Here is a 23967-nt window from a genome sequence, read left to right on the forward strand (position 1 = left end):
TACTAAAAAAAAGTAGCTTCTGATAACAAATTTTGTTAACATGTCTTCTTCAGTGAGATTCAATCTTCAATATTACATGTGAATTGATACAACCTTGTTTCAGAAACTACATTTTACAAGAGATCTCAGTAAATACCAAAATCATGATCACTGTAAAATTTGTCTGAGTCGCATAGACATACTTGGTACAGATATCCTGTTCAGTTAACATACAATATGGTTTGGTCTGGAAAACCTTTGAGCGAGATGATGAATGTTCAGTTTTAGACATGAATCTCATTGATAACAGAAGGTTTACTACCATAGACATCTGGGAGGGGTAAGAAAGGTACCATAGGAAAGACGATGAGTGTGAAGACGAGAAAAAAGACGACCACCGACTTTCATTTGTCCGTCAACTTGTTAGATTCTGTTAATTGCTCTGACCTGCATGGTTAATTCACTGTTAAGACTGTTGACATGATAGCACTAAAGGATTAGAATCGATTCTCAATTCATTTTAATTGATTAACAAGTCAACAGCAAAGTTGCCGTTTGATATGCTACATCATAAATCAATACAAAATTTAGGTTTTATTACACATGCAGAACAATTGCTCGATTATCTCATATTTCTAAATGTGGTCGCAGTAAACACACAAGTTATCTTTTTGGAAATCCAAGAAGCAAGCAACTTTCATCCAAACAAAAGAGCATCAGAAGTCGGTCAAATGCTCAAGTTTTTTATGAAATCATGGACAACTTGTTCCAAAGTACCCTATTTTGAAATGCTATTACTATGCTAAAGACCACCAAGGAGAGAACACAGTCTTTCTATATGGATGACTTTTCCACGGAGCTAACAACTCTGTTTCACGTATATAAACACTTCCCATTCATTTTAAAAAGTATATATGGGAAGACGAGGAAGAATTTGCCTGAAAATGTTTGTGTGAGTTGTTACACCCTCGGAAGTTTCACCATATCTGGCAGAGAATTTTAGGATATACCAGAACACCTCAACACACAATGAAAATTGGAAAGCAGCATAACAAGATAATAGATTAGGAGAACTGCTAAATTCCACACTAACAAAATTCATCTAATACCCTTCCTTCAGTCCCCCAAGGAATATGGTAATGTTGCTTCTTTATAAGGAGAGAACAAAATTATCACAGTATAAATAAGTGCTGTCCTTCAAAAATCTGGCCACGTTTCTTTTCCTTTAGGATTGACAGATTGTTTAGAGCCAATTGATCAATTCGATTAAGTTATCTGAACTAAACACTCACCAGACTGAATCCTGACTCATACCAAGCCCATTACAGGTAAGTATCATCCCTTTGAATCTGGCTAGATATTCCTGTTTTGGAACACCAAGTAGTCAGAATGCAGTGTCAAGGTATCACAACTCAAACAAAGGAATTTAACATGATGGAAGTGTGGAGGTCCTTACTGGCAAGGTATACTTATTTATCTCATAGTCTCCATTTAGATCATAGTCAAGTCTCTTATCAGGATCACTTAACACTGCAATGGATGTAAATTCGTAGCTATCAGTGACTGCATAATGTAAGCGGTGGATAATCTCCCACTAACTATACATTGTTATGCTCCACATAGGGGTCCAGGATACTTTTTCTAATTATTTTTTTTTTTTGATAAAGATACTTTTTCTAAATTTTAAAGAACATTGTGCAACAAGTATAAAGGAAAGGATGTAGGCATTCAAAACTAGCGGGTTTCTAATATTAAAATAGAACGAAGATAGATTTTAAGATCAGAACTCAATATAAAGGGACAATAAAAAATTTGTAGGGAGAATTTGATGTTGGCAATACATTCCATATAAAGCTATTTCAAGCAAACAACATACAAACCATTTTTTCTCTCAACATTTAAGTGAAATAAGGCATCACATGGTGTCAAACTGTCAATGGTGAAAATATCGAGAGATCAACTTAAGTTCTAGCTAAATCATACAATACAAGTAGCAATAATCAGCATCACGTGGCAAGGAGATATATGAAGTTATTATGCCCAAAATAAAAATAACTACCCGAATAAGCTTCATTAATCTCTTGAAATTTAGTTGTTGCTGCATCATTACACTTGTGTTTGTCAGGATGCCACTTCTGCGCATTTCAATCAACGTGAATGATATGACTGCAGTCAGGAACACGCTCCCTTAAATAAATGCAAGCTTGCACAAAGAGAGAGGACGAGACATAGAGAGAACTCAAAAATAGAGCTGTAGCAGGTGCTGCTCGATGAAATATGGATGACTAACCAGTGCAAGTTTCCTATAGTTTAATCTGATCTTCTCATCTGATGCATCATATTCAACTTCAAGAACCTTGTAATAATCCTTAAAACAAGCAAAAGAACATATCATCAGAAGATCATCAAGTAAAACTAGGAAAACATATGACAATCTGTAATCCTATATAGCTAAAAGAAAGTATTCAAAGGAAAAGAATTTCATTACGACAGAAAACATATGCTTGTTCCTATATGCCAGTCATATTAAGGATGAACAAGAAAATCCTGACGCTACTTAAATCTTAGCCAGCAATAAAACTGGCAATGATTCTTTAGAGGAAATTTTATCATATTAATACTACCATACATTTCCTTTTTGGTTAAGAGTAAGAATGCAGGCGCGCAAGGCCAGAAATTTATATAATAGGATTCAGAAACACTAGAGTGTCATAGCTGAGATTTGAACTTGCTACTGAAACAACTTTTGCGCCCGTGTAATAGGGGAAGATTAGCAAAGTGGGAAAAGGGGGTTCAACAATCTATATATAACCAAAAAAAAATCAGTTTTACCCTATTGCACACTGTGATTTCTCAGCAAACAGGATTCAATTGAACCCCCTTTCCTCTTACTAGCTTCCCCCCTGAATGTAGGATAGTTGATAACCTTTTTCCAAGTCTCTTGCCAATATCATAAACAAGGAGTGGCCTAAAACGCATTGAATATAATGCCAATGGTTGATTTTAATTAAAAGAGTAGAGCAAATCCAAAACAATCGACAAAGAGAAAACTTAAAACTGGAAAATATAGAACCTTCTTCAGTGAGAACACTGCCTTGAAAGGGATTTTTATTAAAGCATTTGGTTGCTTCTTTTTCTGCAGTGGTCTGAAGGAAATATATCAGTTCTATAATGATGGAAAATAATTTACTGATTCATGAATCTCAATACATCCCTGAATACCTGCGGTATTACAAAAACCGGTAAGGGCAAAGCTTGATCATGGTGATTATTGGTCAGGATATATCCATCTTGGTTTGGATTATCGGTAAACGAACAAATAGGTTGTCTTTCTCGAAATGTTAAACAAAAGTTCTCCCCTCGCATCTCAGTCGCTTTTACTTTTTCGTTATTATGTAAAGATCCTTACAGTTCTCCATAATTCATCACAAATCCCCACATAGCTAGCAACACCCTCTATTTACAGTAGTACCAGACCTACTTTGACTACAACAACAAGAAGAAACCCAGTATAGTCCGAAAAGAGGGGTTTAGGAGGGCAGAGTGTACGCAAACCTTAGCACTACCTTCCGGAAGACCCTACCAGACCTACCTTGTCTAGAAACTTGAAAACATATTCTAATATGAATTAGACTACAAACCCTATACAGATTAGCAAGTACCAAGTCCTAAACAAATTGGGTTTCTCTACTCCAATTTTGAATTAGTCTTCCAACATAAAAGGATTGCAACTTTATAAACAATAAATAATTCTGAAGCAATTTCTTGATTTGTGGTCTTAGAAAAATGAAATGGTGCAAACTAACCTAGAGATATTTTGCTCAATAATAGAGAAACCCCAAGAAAGAAAAAGGAAAACCAAATTGAAGAAGAAGATTACCTTGTGTTTGTAGGTGGTTTTATTATCATCCTCCATATGGCTGCCAAAATTTGTTCTTTACTGCTACAATGCTTATTTTTGCCCAGCAAATAGACATCTAACAGGAGATATTGCAAAACATTTTTCACAAAAAAAAAAAAAAAGAGGACAAAATGCAAATGGCTCAATTATCTTTTTTGAGTATCTGAGATTTTTACCCCATTAAAAACATGGTTGAAATTTGAAGGCCCTCTGAGAAACAGACAAACTGATGAAAGAGACACACAATTAAGAGAAGATTTCACTTTGTTTATGGAGAATCTTTCTCTCTTTTTTCCCTCCTAAAGTTATTAGCTTTATGATGATTCTTTCTTAAATTTTGTTACTAGAATTCAATCAAATTGATAGGAAGATTAGGGCAAAATTAGGGATACTAAGAGTTGAAAGATCAAGAATTACTCCTAATTTTCATAAAGAAAGAATAATAGAGAGAGAAAGAGAGTGAATGCCTGCTCTTAGAGAGAGAAAGTAATTCAATTTCAATTTTTTGTTTCTCAATTTAAAATCCCTAATTTTTTCTAACCTTCAGTTTGGATAGTAACAAAATAGTCCAGCAAAGAACTATCCTTTATGGATAGGAAGGGAGGAGTCAGCTCCTATAGTTATTTTTTTTTGATAGAACACGTTTTATTCGTAGATTAATCGAATCTCAATATGAATGATAGTTATGAGAGTGTTTTATAGGTTAATTAATCGAGCATCAACACGAGTGAATGAGGTGAAAGTATGGGAATTCATTTCATTAATAAATTTAGAATTTTTTTGCCCAATGTGATTATTATTATTATAAGTTTCAAAATGTTAACTAATGTGATAAAACGTTACTAGTCGAACATTTTTATCTAGTTCTTGAAAATTGGACTATTAAATTTTTGACTTGTGATATGTAATGGTCCACAATGCAGGGAATCATTATGGTCCAAAATCACATAAATATTTTGGCTATTTATGTGTATGTGTCAAATACAACCAGATGCCTCATCATTGTGTCAAATACAACCAATACTTTTGGACATAAAATATCTTTTTTTATTTTCCATCCGATTTCCGAAACACCTGACAAAATTCAAATTCGCGTCGGAAAGTCCCAAAAAAGGTGCTTGGACATCAAATATCAATTCAACATTTCAAGTAGTGAAATATTTGCTTCAGGACAACAAAATGATATTTCAACATTTTAAATACTGAACTTCAATATCTGCAAATGCTGCTTGAAGAATTAAAATTCAAATTTGAGGACTATTCAAGTGAATAACTAGTTTTCACTCACAAGTCTCCGACTTCCTGGAAATCATATTTTGTTCTTTTTTCTTTCAAGTTCCATGATGAAACCTCACCAAAAGATTCAGAAGATAATAAAATAACTGGTAAGACTAGAAACTTCATGATCCTTATACTGTTCCAATATCCTGTGTGTAGAGTCCTATGATTGATCATAAAGAGGTACAAGACCAGTTCTCACATAGTAGCTTCTTCTGCATCACTCTCAACAGGCACTGAAGGCATTTTGTTTCCACCTCTCAACCCTGAAGATACTTTGTCAATGGCGCTGTTCAGTTGATCTAGCTTATTGTTCAAAGTTTGTCTAGTTTTCTGTATACGACAAGTGATAGAACAAAATTTATAAGCCTACCAGCCAGGTAGTAGAAAAAAGTTAGGCTGATACAGAAATTTAAAGCAAAAAAATCTCTTATCACCTCCAAACCTTCATCATAATAGTACATTGGTCGCTTGGCTTTCCGGAAACCATATTCATCTTCATTGAGCAATGACCTCCGTATCTAATGACAGATGGCAGTGAAAAAATAACAGAAAACTATGTTAGCAAACAAAATCCTAAAACACTTGAGGGAAACCCACCAGTAATCATTTCATACAGTTGCATCTTTAAGGTGATAAAGAAAGTGCGATGAGAGATGAACAAGCATTAAATATATTTATAATACCTATATATGTAAGCCATAATCCATTCAATAAACTCATTTCCAAATAAGTTGATTAGTGAAGTTGAAAATTAGCTTTCCAAATAGGGTAAACTAAGTTGCAAAACTCAATATTGTATCAACAAAATAGTAGCTTTAACTCAAGTACTATTTGAATTAGCGATAATCTCTTAACTGAATAGGAAATAAGTTGGTCTTGAGAATATTGGTACCCATTACAAAAAGCTGCTTCATTATGGAAAAAAAACACAGGAATCATCCTAGTATGGGCGCACACATACTCAGCGAAATTCTTTGACCCGGAGAGTAAGAAAAAGTAGGCAACAATGTTTACCGTGCCTAACAAGCAAATCAGTGTTGTGGAATCAGAAATCAAGTTGATACCAAGAGACGATACCAAAATTACCTGTGGAGCAAAAATATAGCCAAGTGTTCCAAATATTGCACCTCCTAAAAGGAAACCGGCAACAAAATCACCACCGTTGCCCCCGCCACCTCTTTGATCACTGCATTCAACAGGCAAAATTGAACATACCAGTTGAGCACACATGGACAGATCAGTGAAAACAGCTTCAGAAATTGTAATCCTTTCATATGATTGGATAACTAATTAAAAGGCATGGAGTCAAATGACTCAGCAATATCATATGCTGAAAGGAGCCACATTCAGCAAGTGTTACCCTCACTTACCAAGTTAGACAGCAAACATCATATTAATTTCATATCTGGGATCAGAAAACCTTCACAACTTAATAGGCCACAGATATTTCAGAAGAACCCAAATAAAATTTAAGGATGCAGATGAAACAACTTCCTCTACTTCAACTGAGAATAAGTAGAAACTTGATAATCAACAAAAAGAAATTGAGGAAGCTTCTAAAATTAAATAGACACCAGCAACAGCGTGACAACCATGGTGTCTCCTAATTTCTGAAGCCGAAATTAACTTCAAACATTCCTCACTTAACAAAAGTCACCGGTGCATAAATTCGGAGAATCCTACTCAAAAGACGAATTGAAGTCCAGCCACCAACAGAAGTTTCACAATCATCAGCTTCTTCATACTGCACTCTATCTCTCATTGCACTTTCAAGAGCTCTTATTTCTCCCAATGCATCGGTCATCATCCTCTATCATATATTGATATTATATATAATGCAAATGAATCTAGTGTTCCATCTTTGCTAGTTAATGTATATATGAGAGCGCCCAAGAAAAGCCTCCATTGAAGAAAATGACCGACACTTGCAGTATCCCAATGATTATGAGGAAATTACTTTGATGGACACATATATTAAATATCACAACCAATTATTGTTGGAAGTAACAAGCTTAGCATCCTTTCATTAAGAACCAGACTTCTAACTTAAACAAGCTCCTTAAGTTATTGGAGTTATACCAAAGTTCAAAAAAGAGTTTCATTTGCTTTCTAATGCAAAAAACAATAATAACGACGACAAACATGATGACGATAACTAATCCTGCTAAGAAAAACAATTAAAAAGTGCAAACTTATGCAGATGGTAATATAAATTAAAAGGTTTCATAAGCTGAAAGTTTCTCTTGGTTCCACAGAGATGAGTTTCCTGATCTAGAAAGATGGATTAGCCTTAGCATTTACTTCAGATGCTTGGAACAATGCATGCATCAAACTATGTTGCCAGAAAAAGTGGTTTCTGTAAGGATCATCCGATTTTCCAAAAAACTGAGAGGAACAGATCACAAATTTTAGTTTTCTGAGCTACAATTTCAAAATTTTAGTGCAGTAAACATTAAAGGAACATCATCATTTCACTCTGCAGCTGAAAAGGATTTGGTTGCCCATTGCACCTCTGCAATTAATTCATCAGTTGGTTACTTTGGTTACTTTGGCTTATCCATATTATGTGCTTGGAAAAATCTTTTCTCCATTAACCATTTGAAGCACAGAAAGCAACCAATGATTCAAGAGTCTGAGACAATTCTAAATTGGCAATCTTTTAATATAGACCATCGACCACCTATATATTCTCAGAAAGGGCACCTACTGCTTTCTATCAAGTTGGTTCATCAAAGCAGATATAAGAGGGAAACATTTAATCAGATATTCGCAAACACGGAGCGGTGGAAAGTGACCTCTGCGGAATGCAGTTAAGTGTTGGGAGAAAAAGAGAGCTGCATCTCTCCAGTTAGGAATCTGTTCTGATTCCCACTAGGGAGAGCAGTCCATGGATGCATCAAATGCTGATAATATAGACTATTCCTTTAGGAACTAGAACCTGTGAGGAGAAAAAAGGAAGGACTGATCTTGTCTAGAATGTAAGCCATTTGGTACTTTCAAATCTCCAAAGATCTTATCACGTCTGCTGATACAAACAGTTAATAGCAAATAATGAGGAAGAATTACAGAGTCAAAGAAATTAAATGCACAAGTATCATGACTTTTCTGTAAAGAGGAATCAGACGGACTGGTGAGAACATTAAACGAAAGTTGAATTTAGTAGCAACAAAATAGACAGCTGATGAAAAGACATGAAAAGTAGAGTCAACACCAGAAACTTTAAGACACAAAAAGCTCTATCAACTATGCAAGATGGGAACAGAAAAAGAAGTTTGTATTATCGAACAAAAAGAGTTACATCATACTTTGTCACTTTGCAAATATAAATCTGTTGCTTACTTTCCTCTTACTCCGTAAATTGCCGAACTGGAGGACACGGGAGAATAGACAACTTAAAAAGTTTAAGAATAAATGTGTGTGATTGTAACTCAGGGCACCAAAAAATATGCAAGGTTATATAAATATCATAAACGGAAGGAACAATACATCCATTACACTTATTATTAAAAGTTCATCCAGCTCTGGGGACTCCACCATACTCTTAAGAAAAAAATTAGACGAAGAATTGAAGAAACCTTGCTAGTCAGTCCCTTGTCTTCTTTATTACGCTAGTAACGGCCATTCGTTAAATTTGGGCTTATCAATCATCATAAAGCCAAAAACTAAGCATAAACCAGATTAATGGCAAGTGATCTCAATTCATTAAAATAATCATCAACAGACTTGTTTCTTAATAAGTAGTGAGTAGGATATAAGCATACAAAAATGGAATACCTGTAGTTTGCACGAATAGACAACTTGGAGGTTTTTGTTCCTTGAGAGTTTGATTTCTTCTGAATAGCCACCATAGGTGTCTTGACAAACGAGGAGGACTTTGCAGACCAAGGTTCGCATGCTTTGACATGAGTTGCACCTAATTTAGAAGGGGAGAAAAGGGAAGCATCTCAAATGGGAACTCAATATCAAGCCAAAAGTAAACACAATCCCTAGTTCACAGAGATTCGTTACCACATTAATACACTGTCACTTCACCAATATGGCCAGAGATGCTTGGCATTCTCTTCAATCATACAATACTACCAGAAAAGGACATAAAAAAGAATGCCATTTTTTAAACTCTTTTCCCAGTAAAGTACATGATTAACCACTTCAGGAGACTCCAAAGATGCAATTTAAACTACAAGGTGAAGACACGACACCGAGAGAGACATAGCTTAGAAGGATGAGAATCATCATATTCTCATGACAAACAACAAGCGGGCATCTCTATATGTCATAAACAGAAACCCCATATCTATCATTTGAACCTTGAGAGTTATGCTTTCAATCAGATTAACAGAGAAAGTTAGAAATAATCAAATAGAGGAAGTCACTGGTCCGCTGCAGTATTTCTAATAAATTGCACGACATGCACGTCAAGTATGTTCCAATTTTCAGTACTATGAATGAATCTAGGATTGCAGTGAACTCCGCCACGCAAGTTACATGAAGGCGAGCTAATCGAACTGCAAGAAACAGAAATAACATTAAAAACAAATATACAGATGAGCAAAATTTTAAGGGTGTGTCCTAACGGTCAATAAAGTGAATTGAGCACCATGAGATCTCAATAGTCAAATCCCAGCAAAGACAAAACACTTGGTAATTTCTTTGCATCTGTTCTAGCCTTAGTGGACAGAGTTACTTGCACCTATTGTCAGTGGTAGGTTACAAGTATCACGTATAATTAGTCAGGTTCTGGCCAAAACACCACGGTTATCAAAAACAAAAAATCTAATTTCATCAAAGCCGATATCTATGCTCCTATAGATCCTACCCAACTATTGGCAGTTCATAATCACAGCGAAGATCCATACAACAAAAGTAGATAACGTTAAAGAAATGAAACATTCATAATTTATAGATTCACTCCATCGATGTTTGTTTCGAGCAGCTATAACTCATTCCGAGATTTTATCCGAAAATAACCACAAAAGATACATACATATTCAATTTCCTTGAATTATCTTATCAATGGAAAATGGAAGTAGAAAAAAAAAATCGCCGGCGATGGTACCTGACAATGAAAAGGGGGCAGCGCCGGTCGCCATGAGAGGAAGCAAGAGAGACGAGGCTGAGCAGTAGATACAAAGAGTGAACAAATTGAGGATTTTGCTTTTTCGATCTCTATTTCTATTTAGAGGGATGGGAATTAAATAACAAATATTTTTTAAAAAATAATTAATTAAAAAATCAAAGCTATTTTTTCAATTTTGAATTATATGATGCAAAGCAAACCATGTAAGACATTTTCAACGGAATAGATAAAAGTTTAGGGAATTGTGTCCATTAGATATAAAATAATTAATAGGAAGGAGAACAAAAATAGAGGAATTGGATATTTTTTGTTCATTTTTAAACATTTAATCCCTAAAAAAAAAATCATTTTTTGGTTTCTTGTAAAACTATTAGTATCTTTATTTTTGTAGGTATATCAACTATGAGAAATTGTTTTTCTCAAGAAAAAAAATGAATAAAATCGTGCGACAATAATAACATGTTAAATAAAATTGTATATGCAAATTTAACACTACCTCGTAGAGGTCTCATGTATCTTTCACAGTATGGTGATAAAAACAAAGGTAGAACAAAGCTGGCTGCTTCTGTCATATGTGTAATTGAAGTATGATAATTCTCATCTCATTAAAATAAGAGTTTTTTCCACAAATTATAGTCACAGAAATATTTTGTCACATTCAAGTGTCATAAAAATATTTTTTATTATATTCAAGTGTCACAAAATTATATTTTATAATGAACTGTGTAAATTGCTCAACGTAAATATATGATGCAAATAAAGTGTTTGAAGATGTTTATCCTCAAGAAACCACATTAGTAGCTGAGGTTATAATTATGCATTAGCCTCGTCACATTAAAGCCTGACTAAATGTGAATTCACGCCAAAAAAATCCCTGAAATGTTTATCCTCAAGAAACCACAATAGTAGACGAAGTTATTACTATGCATTATGCTGACTAAAATGGAAATTCGCGCGAGAAAGTGATTATGCATTTCCTAAACAAAGACGACTCAACACCCAAGGGGATTCAAACCCACGTCCTCGGACGAAGGAATCCTAACCACTCACGTCAACACCCTTGCTGGTAAGGGTAATGGCTTTCCAACATCCAGATATGCGTTTATTCATAAAAAAAGAAAAAGGGAGATCACTGAGGGATAACTAATATTTAAGAGGAGAATTAACTGACGCATAAATGTTAATTTTTTCTATGGTACCAGAGCCCACAACGGCTAATATTCTCTTTATATATACAAAAGGGCCGTCACTCTGCACTTGCAAACTAAAAAGAGAAATTGACTGCAAACACCTAACAAAATTATAGCCCCTGTATCCTTATGAACATGCTGTAAACCTACCGCATCCATGTGAATAAAACTAAAATGTACACCATTATTGGCAAGATCGCCCTCCTACTTGTTGCCGAGTCCCCCAAAGAAGAGGAGAGGTGTATTACCGCGTCTTGTTTCAGATATTGCCTGCTCAGTTTGTGAAACAGAACCTTTCTGTTGTTCCTTTTCCGGGAAAGGAAATGAAAGAGAAAGGGAGAGAGAAGCAGAGACATCCTCTACCTCCTCCACTCCAACTGCTTCCTTAGCTGAAGAATGGTCCTGACTCACTTTCTTGTCTACTTTCCCAACTAAAAAGGATGGGATTCCTGGAGTTGCCGGATGTGTCTCACCACCATGGTCCTTAATGATTTTCTTGTCTACTTTCCCAACTAAAAAGGGTGGGATGCCCTGGGTCAGCGATTGTGTCTCACCACCTTGGAGCTGAATAATTTTCTTGTCTACTTTCCCAACTAAAAAGGGTGGGATTCCCCGAGTCTGTGAATTTGACTCACCACCTAATGCTAGCTCAAGATTCGGGACTCTATCACTAAGCCGATCATTGTCTGGATGATGCATTTGCCAAGGCGTCGAGCTAGCCTTACCAGGATTTGGATCAACAGGGAAGAAATATCTTTCAGCACTCTCTGTGCACTCCGGAACAGGTGCCTTACTCAGAACTTCATCATACCCAGTATCCGGAAGGTAGGGTCCATAAGAGGAACCACGCATCCGTGACAAAAAATCATCACTGGAACTAGTTTGCTCGCTATTACCATAAGACCCACCAATACTAGTCTTCAACTTTTTGTCATGGTGTGCCTCTTCAACTTGGTCATTATCGTTAAAAAGTCGAGTTGCTCGATTAACTCCAGAGTCAGCATATTGCATCACAGTGTCCACTGAACGTGGACGTTTCAGGTGGTTCGACACATCATTATTGAGCTCCTTCCGTGTCGGTTCCGTAGCTGCACTTCCACTCGTTTCAGATGCCTCTTCATCTTTATACTCGTCTTCCAGATTTATCTCAAATTTCCTACCATTTGTGCTACAGAAGCCTTTCTCCATGCTGCCCACAGATGTTTTCTCCTGCATATGACCTGCAGCTTCATTAACAGAGCGGGATGGCTGAGAATTGGCAGCTGGTGCAGAATTACTTGGCACTTCCACTTTGCATTCACATCCAGCATCTCCAACCACCTAAAAGAGTATTAATTATGTTCATTAAGTAAATGCTGCAGCAATGTAAATGAACAAGTGCATAAGCAAAAGAGTGCAAGGGGAAATCTCCCAAAGACAATCAAGCATTAGGTACACCCATACAACTGCAACATGAAGGATATATTAGACATTATTTTGATAACAAGAAATCTGAGTTGACACCCTCGCTACAAAGAAGAAATAAGAGAAACATTTGTGAATAACAAGTTAAACCTACTGCAGTATCCACTACAAAGCAGCAGGTTGACGATTACCAATAGACAAATACGCTATGACAAGATCCAAGAGAATCAGGACAACTGCAGAGTCTGAAATAATAGCCAATTACCTTTCCAACTCCTGGCATTTGATGTGAGCAACAAATGAGTTTATGGACTTGATTACATCACAATTGCAATATATCCAAAGTGTAAACAAAAAGAAGTCCAAGATTTTCTCTCCATGATGCAAGACATGGACGAAATAAGATTGAGGACCACTGGACTGCCCAAGGCTAATTACACTGTCTTGGGATGTAATAAGAATGTCTCCTTAGAAAATGTTGTGATCCATCTAAGGATCAGCATGCTTAGTCTAGATAGCAAGTCAAATCACTCAAATGATTCGGATGATCCTTGCACCACCAAAAGAGAGGAATGATACGCCAGAAATGGCAAACTAAAATAAGAAGATGAAAACTCTGAAATCATGTCATATGACACCATTCATCACTTCAAGCCACAATACCAGAACTGGCTGCATTTGAACTTTAAGTTGATATCTGACATGTTCAATACAGACTAAAGGACTCACAGTTAACTAGGATTTGTTTATATGTCACCAGTTCAACACAAAGAACCCGAATTTGCAAGATCTAAACAACTAATATCATTATAAGTACTGAAATAACAATAGTTAGTAAAGCAACCGAGCAGACAACATATTTAAGTCACAAAAGTATCTCAAGCAGTATCGGACTTGCACTGTCAATGTATATGTTCTACTTTTTCCTTTTTTTTGCATGAAAGAGGAACTCTAGTGGCTAGTGCAATGTGTCTATGAATATATGATTTTTGGATTCAAAAACAGACTATTCAAATCTTAATTAAAGTAGCAAATTTGAAGCTCCCTATGCAAATATGATAAAGTTAAACAGCACCTGGAAAATGCCAAACTGTCTCCTCTCTGGGGCAACATCCATGTGGCTGACCGGTACAGAACTCATGGATCTAGGCTCCAGATGCTCCAAATTTGTGTGTGCAGAGTCACCTTTGCATACTTGGGCCGCTATAGAATCAACATTTCCATTAACTAATGGACAGCTAGACTTCTTTGGAGTAGTTACCTCAACATCCATGGGAACATTACCACTTGTAACATTGTCTACAGGTCCGAGACAATGTATATTCTCCGGAAAAGGCATGATTAATTTTGGAGTATCTTGGGGTACAAGAGATGGCTTTCCAGTCGTTGCCTGCACCTTCTTCACTCTAAAGACACCCCATAGGAAGAACATCATATTCCACCCTGCATAAACAGCATGATCAGAACAAGCAAAAAACAAGGACAGTTTCTCCATCTCATTTTGGATAAAGTATCTTCCAGAGAATAAGTTTGTAGTACATGTCTTCATTTCAACACCCTACATAACAATCACAACTACATGCGAATGAGAACTGGAAGGCACCGATGAGTGTACTCCCTATTGCAAAGAAACAAGTAAAGAGTAGCTAATGTACCAAGCAGACATGCAGTGTCAGCTTAAAGAATAGTGGGAATAGAATTAAGCAGGAAATATGTGATAAAAGTAAACAATGGCTTCCTTCATTTGTGGCGTCAGAGTTCAGGATCAAAAACTTCACAAAACACTGATTCATTCATATTGAGTACCATCTTATGATAAAGCAAAGTAATAAAAAATGTGAACCAAGCTTGTCCCAGTCTGTAGAACCTCACGCTTGACATATAATTGTGAGATAATGCTTGTATAATATAACTTAGATAATGCAGTTCAAGTAAGTATCTCATAATATGTGTCGCCCTTACGTTGAGATTTTTCAGGAAGTCGGTTAGATGGGAATATCAGAAGTTCAACACCTTGAAGATTTGCTTTGAGAGCCGTGTCGTTCCTAATCATATTCTCCAGCAAAATTTTGTAGCATCTCTCATAGCTGAGACATTATATACACCATCAATGTCAGATGAAAAAAACAAACAATACTGGCGGGAAAACCAATTTACTGAAAGCAAGAAAATTTAAATGGGAACAGTTACCTTCCAACATCTTGAGCAAAAAAGAACAGTGCAATATTATCTTCTTTAACACCATACTCCTGAAATTGTATTGGCCATGTACTCGATCGTGATACCTCATTAAAGAGGACCTTTTGAGGAAATTTGTGTACTGCGTCAAGAACATTGGGTGATGCACAACTTGATAAATGAGCCTGAATTCCATCACATAAGTCAAGAGTTCTTCCACTCTTCTGAACCTCAAAAGCACCCCTAAACAAAAAGGAAGCATAAATAATTGCTTCTGAAATGCAATAAAATCTCATGACTACAACCTATCAAAATTCAAAAATCCTAAGGGGGGAATTTATTTTTATTTTTTTTAAAAAAAAGATGAAGTTGGACATCATACTGCCATATATATTCATGCTCTGGAAATGCTGTCTTCGAAAGTATCGACATTGCTGCTTGTGAATATCTATGTAAATCAACAAGTGAAGATTTTCCATCAGACAGAAGAATAGGCACCAGATTCCCTGCTCCGGTAAGGGCTTCAGCAGGAAGCACTGACAGCTGCCTCAAGCTACCGATTTCCTGTTTATGAGAGCCAGTAATAGAGTTTAATGGCACCCCATGGCCATCCTCGTTGGATGACAACATTCTTCTGCTACTTGAACCACATAATGGATCCGGAGCTGTTGTTTCAGCATTTGTGTTTGACACAGCTAAATCATCAGATTGATCAACAACCCTATTCTTCCAGCATACTCCAGGCTTCTTTAGCATAGCCGCCTCAATTGCAGCTTTAAGATTGCTCGTGCCATTTGGGGCCTCTCTAGAATTTCTTACAGCAGAAACATCAGAAGAAAATAATTCAGACACCTCAACAGTGCAACCATCTGTCAAGTGACCGCTTCCTTTACACTTCTGGCAGAAGAGTGACTTAGTACCAGTTCCAGTGTGTTTTAAGCGTCTCCCAGAACTCTCCTTTGTCCTCTCACCAACATTTTTTGATTCACTCGGCTGGGGCAGACCATCAGACAGACCTTCACCAGTGTTAGATGTTGGTCTCTCAGCAATATAAGAGTTCGGCAAAGAATCATCTCTTGCACTACTCTGGTCAGGTCGCTGATCAGAGCTACTAATTTTATTGGTAGCAGGAGCTCCTGTGGACATGGATGTGTGAGATGTTTTCTTCTTAGCTTCATCTGATTAACATAGGCAGAAAATGCATAGTAAAATGAATATGTAAAAGGCTTCAATGCCCACCCCCTCCAAACAAAGAATATGAGTAGACAGAATTAGAGACAGAAGGCATATCAACTTAAAGCCACTCTACCTGAATGAACAGATATATCTTGTGTCCTACGAGCAACGGCACCAGAAGATTTCAATAGTGACATAGGTTTGCTGTCAAGCTGACCTGTTCGCGTATCACGGATGTTACTTGAGGAAGGAAGTGGCGAAGGGTCACCTCGAAATGCTGATCTTTGATCGGTTCTAGAAGGAACAGAAGTACCGGGAGAACGCTCTGATCTAAAAGAATTCTTCCTTTCAAATTGATTTCGTTCTTTTGTCTGCATTTGTCCTTTGTCCTGAGCAGGGGGAAACTTGGGGGATAACATCTTAACTTTTGATTCAGAGACATTGTTGCGGCTAGTGCTTATCGATCTAAATGACATAGATTTGTTCATTGATCGAGTAGAACTCTCTTTCACATCAAGACCAGTGGACTCTCTGACCAATTTCTGCTTCGGCAGAAAACCTTCATCTACAAGTAGCACTTTTCGTTTTGCAGCCAGGGAACTGAAAGAATTTGACTTGGAAAAAGTACCTGCAGATACAAAAAGAATCCAGCTTAATTGGTTATAGCATACTATGTGACATACCAAGCAACAGAAAAGATAACAAGAGAATTTCTTAGAAGAGTCGAGAGGTTAAGATCCAAGCCAATTTCGATAAAATTACCTCTAGAAGTTTGTAGTCGTGACCCCCAAGCTGGCGTATCATGAACAGAAAGACCTCCAGAAGAAAACTGATTTGCAGATTTCAACTTCCCCTTATCTGAGTTTTTAAATGAACTTTCACGAGAAAGGGCAGGAAGTTTATTGGGACTCAGTGTTTTGGGTGATGCCGGAACTGGTTCAAGAGCCTGCTTCTTTGCTGCAGAATATTCAGTATCATCCATGCGCCTCTTGCCAGGAGTTTTAGGGTCAGAAGCTATATCACCGTCAAAATCAGGAGGCTTCGATTCCGTTTTTATGGTAAGGCCTGTATTGCCAACTGCAATTTTTTGACCAGTAGGATAACTTTTTCCATTTCCATCAAACTTCACAGATTTATCTTCTTTCCGATTTCTCATTTCCTCATCAAATTTGCATTCCTCGCACATCCAATCACCCTCTGGAACTTTTTGTAACATTTCTCGCATGCAATAACTGGGACAAAATAACAGAATATTCACATCAACCACAAAATGAGGAACAAAATGACCATGTGGATATAAAATGAATTAGAGGCTTACGTATGTTCTGCACCATCTGTACATTTACAACATATGGCAAGTAAATCCTCCCGACCAGCATCTCCACATATATCACAAACTTTCACCTGTAATTGGAAATGACACTACACTGTCAATTTCAAAGGGGATAAAAGGTGTGTGGTACAATTCAAGCTTGCAAACTAGTTTTGAGGGAACGACTACAAAATACAATAACAAGGCAGCATGATTTCCTAACCTAAGTTACACACAGTTATCCAAGAAACACAAGACAGATCAAATGCATCACTTGTATGGTCAAATAAAAGAGAATGTGTGCCTCAATTAAAGAAGCAAACAAACTCACATGCATAGCACTAATTCATACATTGCAATCAGTAATATTATCGACAAAACATTTCCTGCTAAAAGAATTTCCAAGGTTACCTTTATTTATCACGCCTTTTTAGACAAAAAACAATCTGCAAGACTAATCTAAACAAACTAAGATATAGAGCAGCAATTCTTGTAGATTAGAAGCTACTTGCTTTTTTAGTGTTCATACGGGAGCTGATCAATTTGACATTACATTTGAAGTGAATCTATTCATTAGCTTTCTGCACTACAGTTTTTTCTTTGTAACACTCTAATAACCCCTTACAGATATCCAGTGAGTAATGTACCAACATCTCCAGCAAAGTACCATAGAATTTGATATTGGCATTTAGCTCTGCTGTGCAAAAATGCCATTTTCTGTAAACAAGTTAGAACTGCCTAATCCCCATAGTAGGAACAATGCCCCTTATAGGTCATGCTTTAGACATTCAGTAGTCCTCAGACTTGACAGGTAAAACATGTCCAGCCAGCTAAATATAAGCTATGGGCTTAATGATTTCTGGGTGTGACTAAAAATGGGAAGGATATATGCAAATGTGTTCACATGTTTACAAGTCAAGTTGACTTCTTCAGTGTCCGAAGACATAAAAACATAAAATTTCTCAGATTTCCTTTTACAGATGATAATCATTTGTAGTCTTCAAAGTCAGGTTATAGGACAAAACAAACAAAAAGAGAGAAAATCAGTGTTCCAAGAGCAAACAGCAAAGGCACTCTTACTTACATCTAGCTCCTCAACGTCGGATTCCTCACTCTCATCCATTTGATGTGATTGTAAGGCATTCTTTGTATCAGAGGACACAGGTGATCCAACATTCTTTTGGTCATTCTTCTCAGGACAAGTATCAGCAGGTAGATCATCAGAAGCTTCAGATTTCACGTCATTCTTTAATGATGAATGGTTATTTTCCAAACAGTCTCCCGTACTATGTACATTTCTTGAAGAGGTCGCCTCAGTAGGAGCCTTATTATTTTCTTCCCCACTGCTTTCATTCTGCCTACTATGGTCAATTGGACTACCATCATCAGCCTCAACTTTCACGTGTACACATCCAGCAGAAGTTTGATTATTTATAGTTTTCCCAGTAGAAGTAGAAGAACACTGAAGACTTGATTTGTCTTCCCTCATCTTACTGAAGCTGGATAATTTATTAGCTTCATAGCCTCCAACGATACACGACATGTTGTCATCAAGGCCTTCAAAAGATTTGAGATCCTTTAACTCCACAAGCACTGCACCATCTGAAGTAACTGATGAAACATCAGAAGTCCTTGCATTTGCTTTAACTTCAGCGTTTGCAGAGAAAGATAAGCTACTTGAACTAGTGCAGATTGCGCTGTCTATTTCACTACTCTGTCTAATTTCACATTTTCTAGTCTTATCAGAAGATGAAACATCATTGACAGAGAAACTTAAGCTATTTATACCTGTTTCCCCAGATAATTCATCAACTTTTGACTCCATGAGACTTTGACTAGCAGGAAAACAAGAAGAGCAAGGAGTGGAGCACACGTTACACGATCCAGCGACTAGTCTTCCACCGACAGTCTGATTCTGAGTACACGGGATAGATTCCTTATTGACTTCAGTTGACACCTGAACACAATAAAACATTTGGAAAAAGAAAGTGTTTCGATTAAGGAGAGGAAACAATAATAGGGAAACCTACAGGATATAAAGAATGTAGACAGTATTGTTATACTTTATTGATTGTTTGCAAGTTTAGGACTTCCACAGCAGGACTCCTCCTTTTTGTTATGTACAGACGGATTTCTGTCACGCCTCAGCATCTACTTAGTGCTAGGCTGTACCTTTTCTCAGTAGACACTCTACTTGCATTCTCAAAAATAAAATAAAAAATAAGGCAACTACTACGATGGCAAAAAGCTGAGTCGATCATATAATGAAAGTACCTTTAACAAATTCCAACATCTCAGACTAAGTAGTATTTTTTTTTAACAAGATCACGCATCTTTTCTCCAATTATAACAGATTGACAAATACAATAGTCCTTCACATTTTCTTGTTCTTTTTTTATCAGTTGGATAGTCCTTCATATTTCTTCATCAAAAAAATGCTAGCCTCATTTATTTATTTATTTGAAACTGGTAACATGTATTCTTCAGCACTAAGGGTATGCTACCCACCTCCAAAACATTTCTTTCCCCAAGGAGGACTAAGCCCTATGATTATCATTCTGCTCTATTCTAACAATCTTGTAGATACTCTGATAAAGGACAGGAAAAAGGCTCTCACATCCTTCCATTATAAAATAAGGCCAAATCTAGAAAAAAAAAACAAATTCTACTTGTACCACATTATTCATTTCTTCTAAGTTGCTAACAGCTAGAAAATATCAATGATGCCATCATAACTCAAGAAATGGGAATGCTCTCTTGCTGTAAACAAGAAAATTTCCGGAAAGCCAACAAAATACACCAAAACAATGTTTTGGCGATTCAGGCGAGTATTGGAAGCGAGTAGAGAGGAAGTATTTACTTGTCAGTAGTTAGTATCCAACAACAAAAGAAATATTACCCACCCTTCTCCTATGTATGGAAATTTAAATCTTCAGCAGGGAAAGAATACACCATCAAACCAGGTCACCACTCCCGGATAAAAAGGAACTAAACCAATAGTTAACATACATTTCCGAAACAAACTAATGGACAACAAATAGGAAAGTGAATATACATCATATTAATGGAAGAGAATAAATGAGTCAGAAGAGTGAACACACAGAATGTAATTACCCTGTAATCTCACCGTATTCGTCTGGAAGCTACAGATAGGTTCAACAAACGGCCCTTGCATCCGATGGCTTCCTCTCAATAGAGGAGTAATCTAAAAATGAATTAAAGACACTATCAATTGCAGCCAAACAACATCATCCAAAAATCTAGGAAACCAACAGTACAGCAAATAGAGATCCTATACCATACCAAAGCATTAAACTACATAAATCCCAAAACATCCTTAAGCAAAAGTACCAATAAATTAAAGAAAAATCTTATTTTTGATTAATCAGAAACCCTAACCTTCACAGAAGTAAACAATCGTCTTCAAACAAGTATCAGGAACAAATCAACATTGAAATTTATCCACAAACGATGCCGTCCCATACTGATTCCAATTGAAAATGAAAAAACCACAAAAAAAGAAAAACCGAAACTTTTTGATTGACGCACGATTCAAGAAGCAGTTTTACAAAACTCAAAGTAAACCCATCGGATTAAAAAAAACCCTAATTGAATTTCATAGATTAAACAAGAGAAAATTAACATGCCTTGGGTTTAGAAAGAGTGAAAGTCACATTGTATAACTCATTCAAACTTCTTTCCTTATGCTTAGACATCGCCGACAACGAAAAACCGATCGATTAAGCATCAACTTTATCCTTTATCCGCGATACCATTCGCTTAATTATCTCCAACAAACATGCAATTCAACAAAAACAAAACCAAAAAAAACCCCAAATTTCCAAAATGCTTATTATCTGTATCCCCTCTCTCTTACCCCCTCTATATGTGGTATCAAATGTTAATTTTGATAATTCTAAAGGACGATTCAGCAATTAAATCATACACCGTAAAAATTTCAGATAATCAATCAATTAAGCTATCACGGATAATCGAAAATTACTATAAATCAATGGCGGAGATTAAGGGAACTGAACAAATTTAACGTGTTACTTGTTCAATGAGCAGTTACAACACGCACTGGCATCTCGCTGAAAAAGAAAAAAAAAACACACACAGTGAATTTGTTGAGTCTCGTTTATTTTTCTCCTTTAAAAGCGCAGAGCACACCATGGACCACGCTAATATATATATAGAGAAAAAATATTGTATTTTTTTTTTTTATAGATTTTTAGTACATTTTTCTTTTATTTGAGTGTGGTAGATTAGATTACATTACATTTTTATTGCCAAGGAGCATGTGATAAAATATTATTGGTATCACATGTTCTTATTTTCTTATTTTTTTCGTTTTAATTTATTTGTCTTGTTTTGATTTAGCGCGAAATTTAAAAAATAGAACGGATTTTTAAATTCTGTAACTGTTACGCGTCATCATATAGTTAGAATTAAAAAATCGTTAAAATGAAACTTCTTATCATTTTAGTTTATTTATTTGTTTTAATTTCGCGCGAAATTAAAAAATAGAAAATAAATTTCTAGATTTTGTAATTATTGGAAAGTTAAAAATAATGAATAGTCAAAAAGGAAAATTATCAGTTTTTTTGTTTTAAAAAAGGATTAAATAATTAAATTTTTTAAAAAATAAAATGGAGAAGTGTATTATTGGAATTTATTATCATTATTCCATTTTTATGAGTGGTGAAAGTTATTGATGTTTTTATGTGTAAAAACTTTTGATATTTGAGTCAACAGTCTTAACAAATTTGGATAATCAATGTTACTTCATTGTCTACTTTTTCATTAATAAATAAATACAATAATTGGAATTTTGACTTTAAAGTGCTTATTAATAATTAAAATCATAACTTGTATTAAAATTAAAATCTTTGTAATGATAAATAATTGGGAATGAGGTGATATCAATTCTTTCCTTATTGTGAAATTTGTATAATTTAATTCAATATTATTTTGAGTTTACGGTGTGAAAAAAAAGGAGAAGTTCATAATTCTTGCTTATAAAATTATATTTTATTATTTATGGTAAAATTTTACTGAATTAATATATGTGAATTATGTAATATTATTATTTCATAAATATGTTATTTAATTGATAAATTAACATTTGATTGAAAATGTATTGTTAGATTTAATGAAGGTTAATTTTGATTACATCAAAATTATTGTATATTACTAATTTACATATTATATTATTACAATCATATAAAAATAAATTTATTATACATAAAATACAGTAAATACGTTAAAATCATTGTATCTTGTTGAATTATGTAACATATTTATTGAATGCATATAATAATAAACTTATTATACATTATATACAATGTATATGTATGATTCATTGTAATGTATTTTTTTGTTAAATGATTCATTGTAATGTATTTTTTTTTGTTAAATAATTCATTGTAAAATAAATTCAATGATTTTATGATTCATCGTAAAAATAAATACATTATACATTAGTAATCAGATAGTATTCATTTTTTGCAAGAAAAAACATTCAATATATGATGGCAAAAGAATAAATTACATAAGCAACATAAGAAATCTCTTTAAATCATATTCAAAAATGATTTCTCGTTCCAAAGGTGTCACAAAATTATCAACAATGACAAATCAAATACGTAAATCATTATGTGAGTACAAAATTGATCATTCCACATGCATTAAAAAGATACAGAGTTGTGACAACTCTGAAATTTTTGGGTGCAATAAGAAAAGTTAGAGATAAAAATTCAACTAGATTTACATTTTAACAAAAACAAAACACAATAATTTCACCAAATTGTTTTAGGTTTATTTTCATTTTTATAGAATTATTAATTGATGATATTAACAAGACCATTTACCATATATTTTTATAGAGGTATTCTGAAAATATATTATTATCTTATCAAACGGATGGTTATTTTCATTAACCTAAGCTGGGATAAAAGCAAAATGTTAACTTAGAGAGATTATTAATTTATTGAGTATTAATTTAGTTAGGTTTTTAGTGTTTACGAAAATTTAAAGCTAGAGTTATTGATGAGATAGATTTTAATTAATATATAATTATATGTTCTATGCATTATTTCTAATAACTTGTTAACTAAAACATTGAGCAACATTTACTTAATATGAATGTGAATAATCAAAAAATACCACAAACAAATTTGAATATAGAGAATAAAAAAAATCACATCAATTTAAATTGGAAAAATATAAAATAAGAGAATGTAGGTAGGTTCATCACACGAACCTTGAGAACAAAATTACACACGTGCTTGACTTGAACAATACATGTGTCTTTTTTTAAAAATTTATCTCCCTAATAAACAATGTTATGCCATTGTAATCTTATCTTTAATTTATAAATGTTATATTTTAATTTTATTAATTTTTTAAAAAAATATACATTGCAGAAATATATTTGTCTATTATAAGAGTGATAATATGTGAAATAAGG

General features: G+C 35.0%; 3 protein-coding genes and 1 long non-coding RNA gene across 53 annotated transcripts; all 4 read right to left on the bottom strand.

The window, feature by feature from the left end:
* Positions 1-4434, bottom strand: LOC101268849 (uncharacterized). The gene is made up of 7 exons (XM_010319987.4): positions 4057-4434; positions 3860-3956; positions 2270-2347; positions 2039-2114; positions 1436-1509; positions 1272-1342; positions 1-426 (listed from the first exon to the last, which is right to left on the bottom strand). The coding sequence occupies exons 2-7, from the start codon at positions 3893-3895 to the stop codon at positions 384-386; spliced, it is 378 nt and encodes a 125-aa protein (XP_010318289.1). The 5' UTR covers positions 3896-3956; positions 4057-4434; the 3' UTR covers positions 1-383.
* LOC138347364 (uncharacterized) lies at positions 2811-3342 on the bottom strand. The gene is made up of 3 exons (XR_011220215.1): positions 3202-3342; positions 3053-3125; positions 2811-2947 (listed from the first exon to the last, which is right to left on the bottom strand). It is a non-coding gene; the product is annotated as an uncharacterized lncRNA (long non-coding RNA).
* Positions 4435-5065: 631 nt separating the features above from the next.
* On the bottom strand, positions 5066-10308 carry LOC101266495 (uncharacterized). Its single transcript, NM_001328681.1, has 5 exons — positions 10218-10308; positions 8936-9074; positions 6248-6347; positions 5596-5679; positions 5066-5491 (listed from the first exon to the last, which is right to left on the bottom strand). The coding sequence occupies exons 1-5, from the start codon at positions 10249-10251 to the stop codon at positions 5357-5359; spliced, it is 492 nt and encodes a 163-aa protein (NP_001315610.1). The 5' UTR covers positions 10252-10308; the 3' UTR covers positions 5066-5356.
* Positions 10309-11405: 1097 nt separating this feature from the next.
* LOC101244850 (ASI1-immunoprecipitated protein 2) lies at positions 11406-21672 on the bottom strand. 50 transcript variants are annotated; one of them, XM_069295540.1, is made up of 13 exons: positions 21552-21659; positions 20626-20703; positions 19562-19688; positions 19287-19455; positions 18583-19100; positions 17505-17590; positions 16949-17418; positions 16320-16814; positions 15393-16146; positions 15023-15253; positions 14795-14919; positions 13908-14275; positions 11406-12748 (listed from the first exon to the last, which is right to left on the bottom strand). In XM_069295540.1, the coding sequence occupies exons 4-13, from the start codon at positions 19321-19323 to the stop codon at positions 11633-11635; spliced, it is 4200 nt and encodes a 1399-aa protein (XP_069151641.1). In that variant the 5' UTR covers positions 19324-19455; positions 19562-19688; positions 20626-20703; positions 21552-21659; the 3' UTR covers positions 11406-11632. The 50 variants fall into 50 exon arrangements, with proteins under 50 accessions (XP_069151641.1, XP_069151632.1, XP_069151626.1 ...); XM_069295531.1 differs by having other exon boundaries at positions 15393-16188; positions 20613-20703; XM_069295525.1 differs by having other exon boundaries at positions 15393-16188; positions 18583-19109; positions 20613-20703.
* Positions 21673-23967: the final 2295 nt, after the last annotated feature.

The sequence above is a fragment of the Solanum lycopersicum genome, chromosome 3 (assembly GCF_036512215.1).
Source record: "Solanum lycopersicum chromosome 3, SLM_r2.1".
Classification (NCBI taxonomy): domain Eukaryota; kingdom Viridiplantae; phylum Streptophyta; class Magnoliopsida; order Solanales; family Solanaceae; genus Solanum; species Solanum lycopersicum.

Bases quoted from the DNA above. Each gene is read 5' to 3' on its own strand.
- LOC101268849 (XM_010319987.4), bottom strand. From the start codon at position 3,895: ATGGAGGATGATAATAAAACCACCTACAAACACAAG. The intron at 1,510-2,038 runs GTAGTTATTTTT...CATCCATTGCAG, and splicing joins GATTAATGAAGCTTATTCGG to TGTTAAGTGATCCTGATAAG. The intron at 427-1,271 runs GTGAGTGTTTAG...TTAACCATGCAG, and splicing joins ATGAGTCAGGATTCAGTCTG to GTCAGAGCAATTAACAGAAT.
- LOC101266495 (NM_001328681.1), bottom strand. From the start codon at position 10,251: ATGGCGACCGGCGCTGCCCCCTTTTCATTGTCAG. The intron at 5,680-6,247 runs GTAATTTTGGTA...ATCTGTCATTAG, and splicing joins GCTATATTTTTGCTCCACAG to ATACGGAGGTCATTGCTCAA. The intron at 5,492-5,595 runs GTGATAAGAGAT...TGTCGTATACAG, and splicing joins ATTATGATGAAGGTTTGGAG to AAAACTAGACAAACTTTGAA.
- LOC101244850 (XM_069295499.1), bottom strand. From the start codon at position 21,214: ATGTCTAAGCATAAGGAAAGAAGTTTGAATGAGTTATACAATGTGACT. The intron at 17,591-18,582 runs GTAAGTAAGAGT...TTCCAATTACAG, and splicing joins CCGACGTTGAGGAGCTAGAT to GTGAAAGTTTGTGATATATG. The intron at 12,749-13,907 runs GTGCTGTTTAAC...ATACTCTTTTAG, and splicing joins GACAGTTTGGCATTTTCCAG to GTGGTTGGAGATGCTGGATG.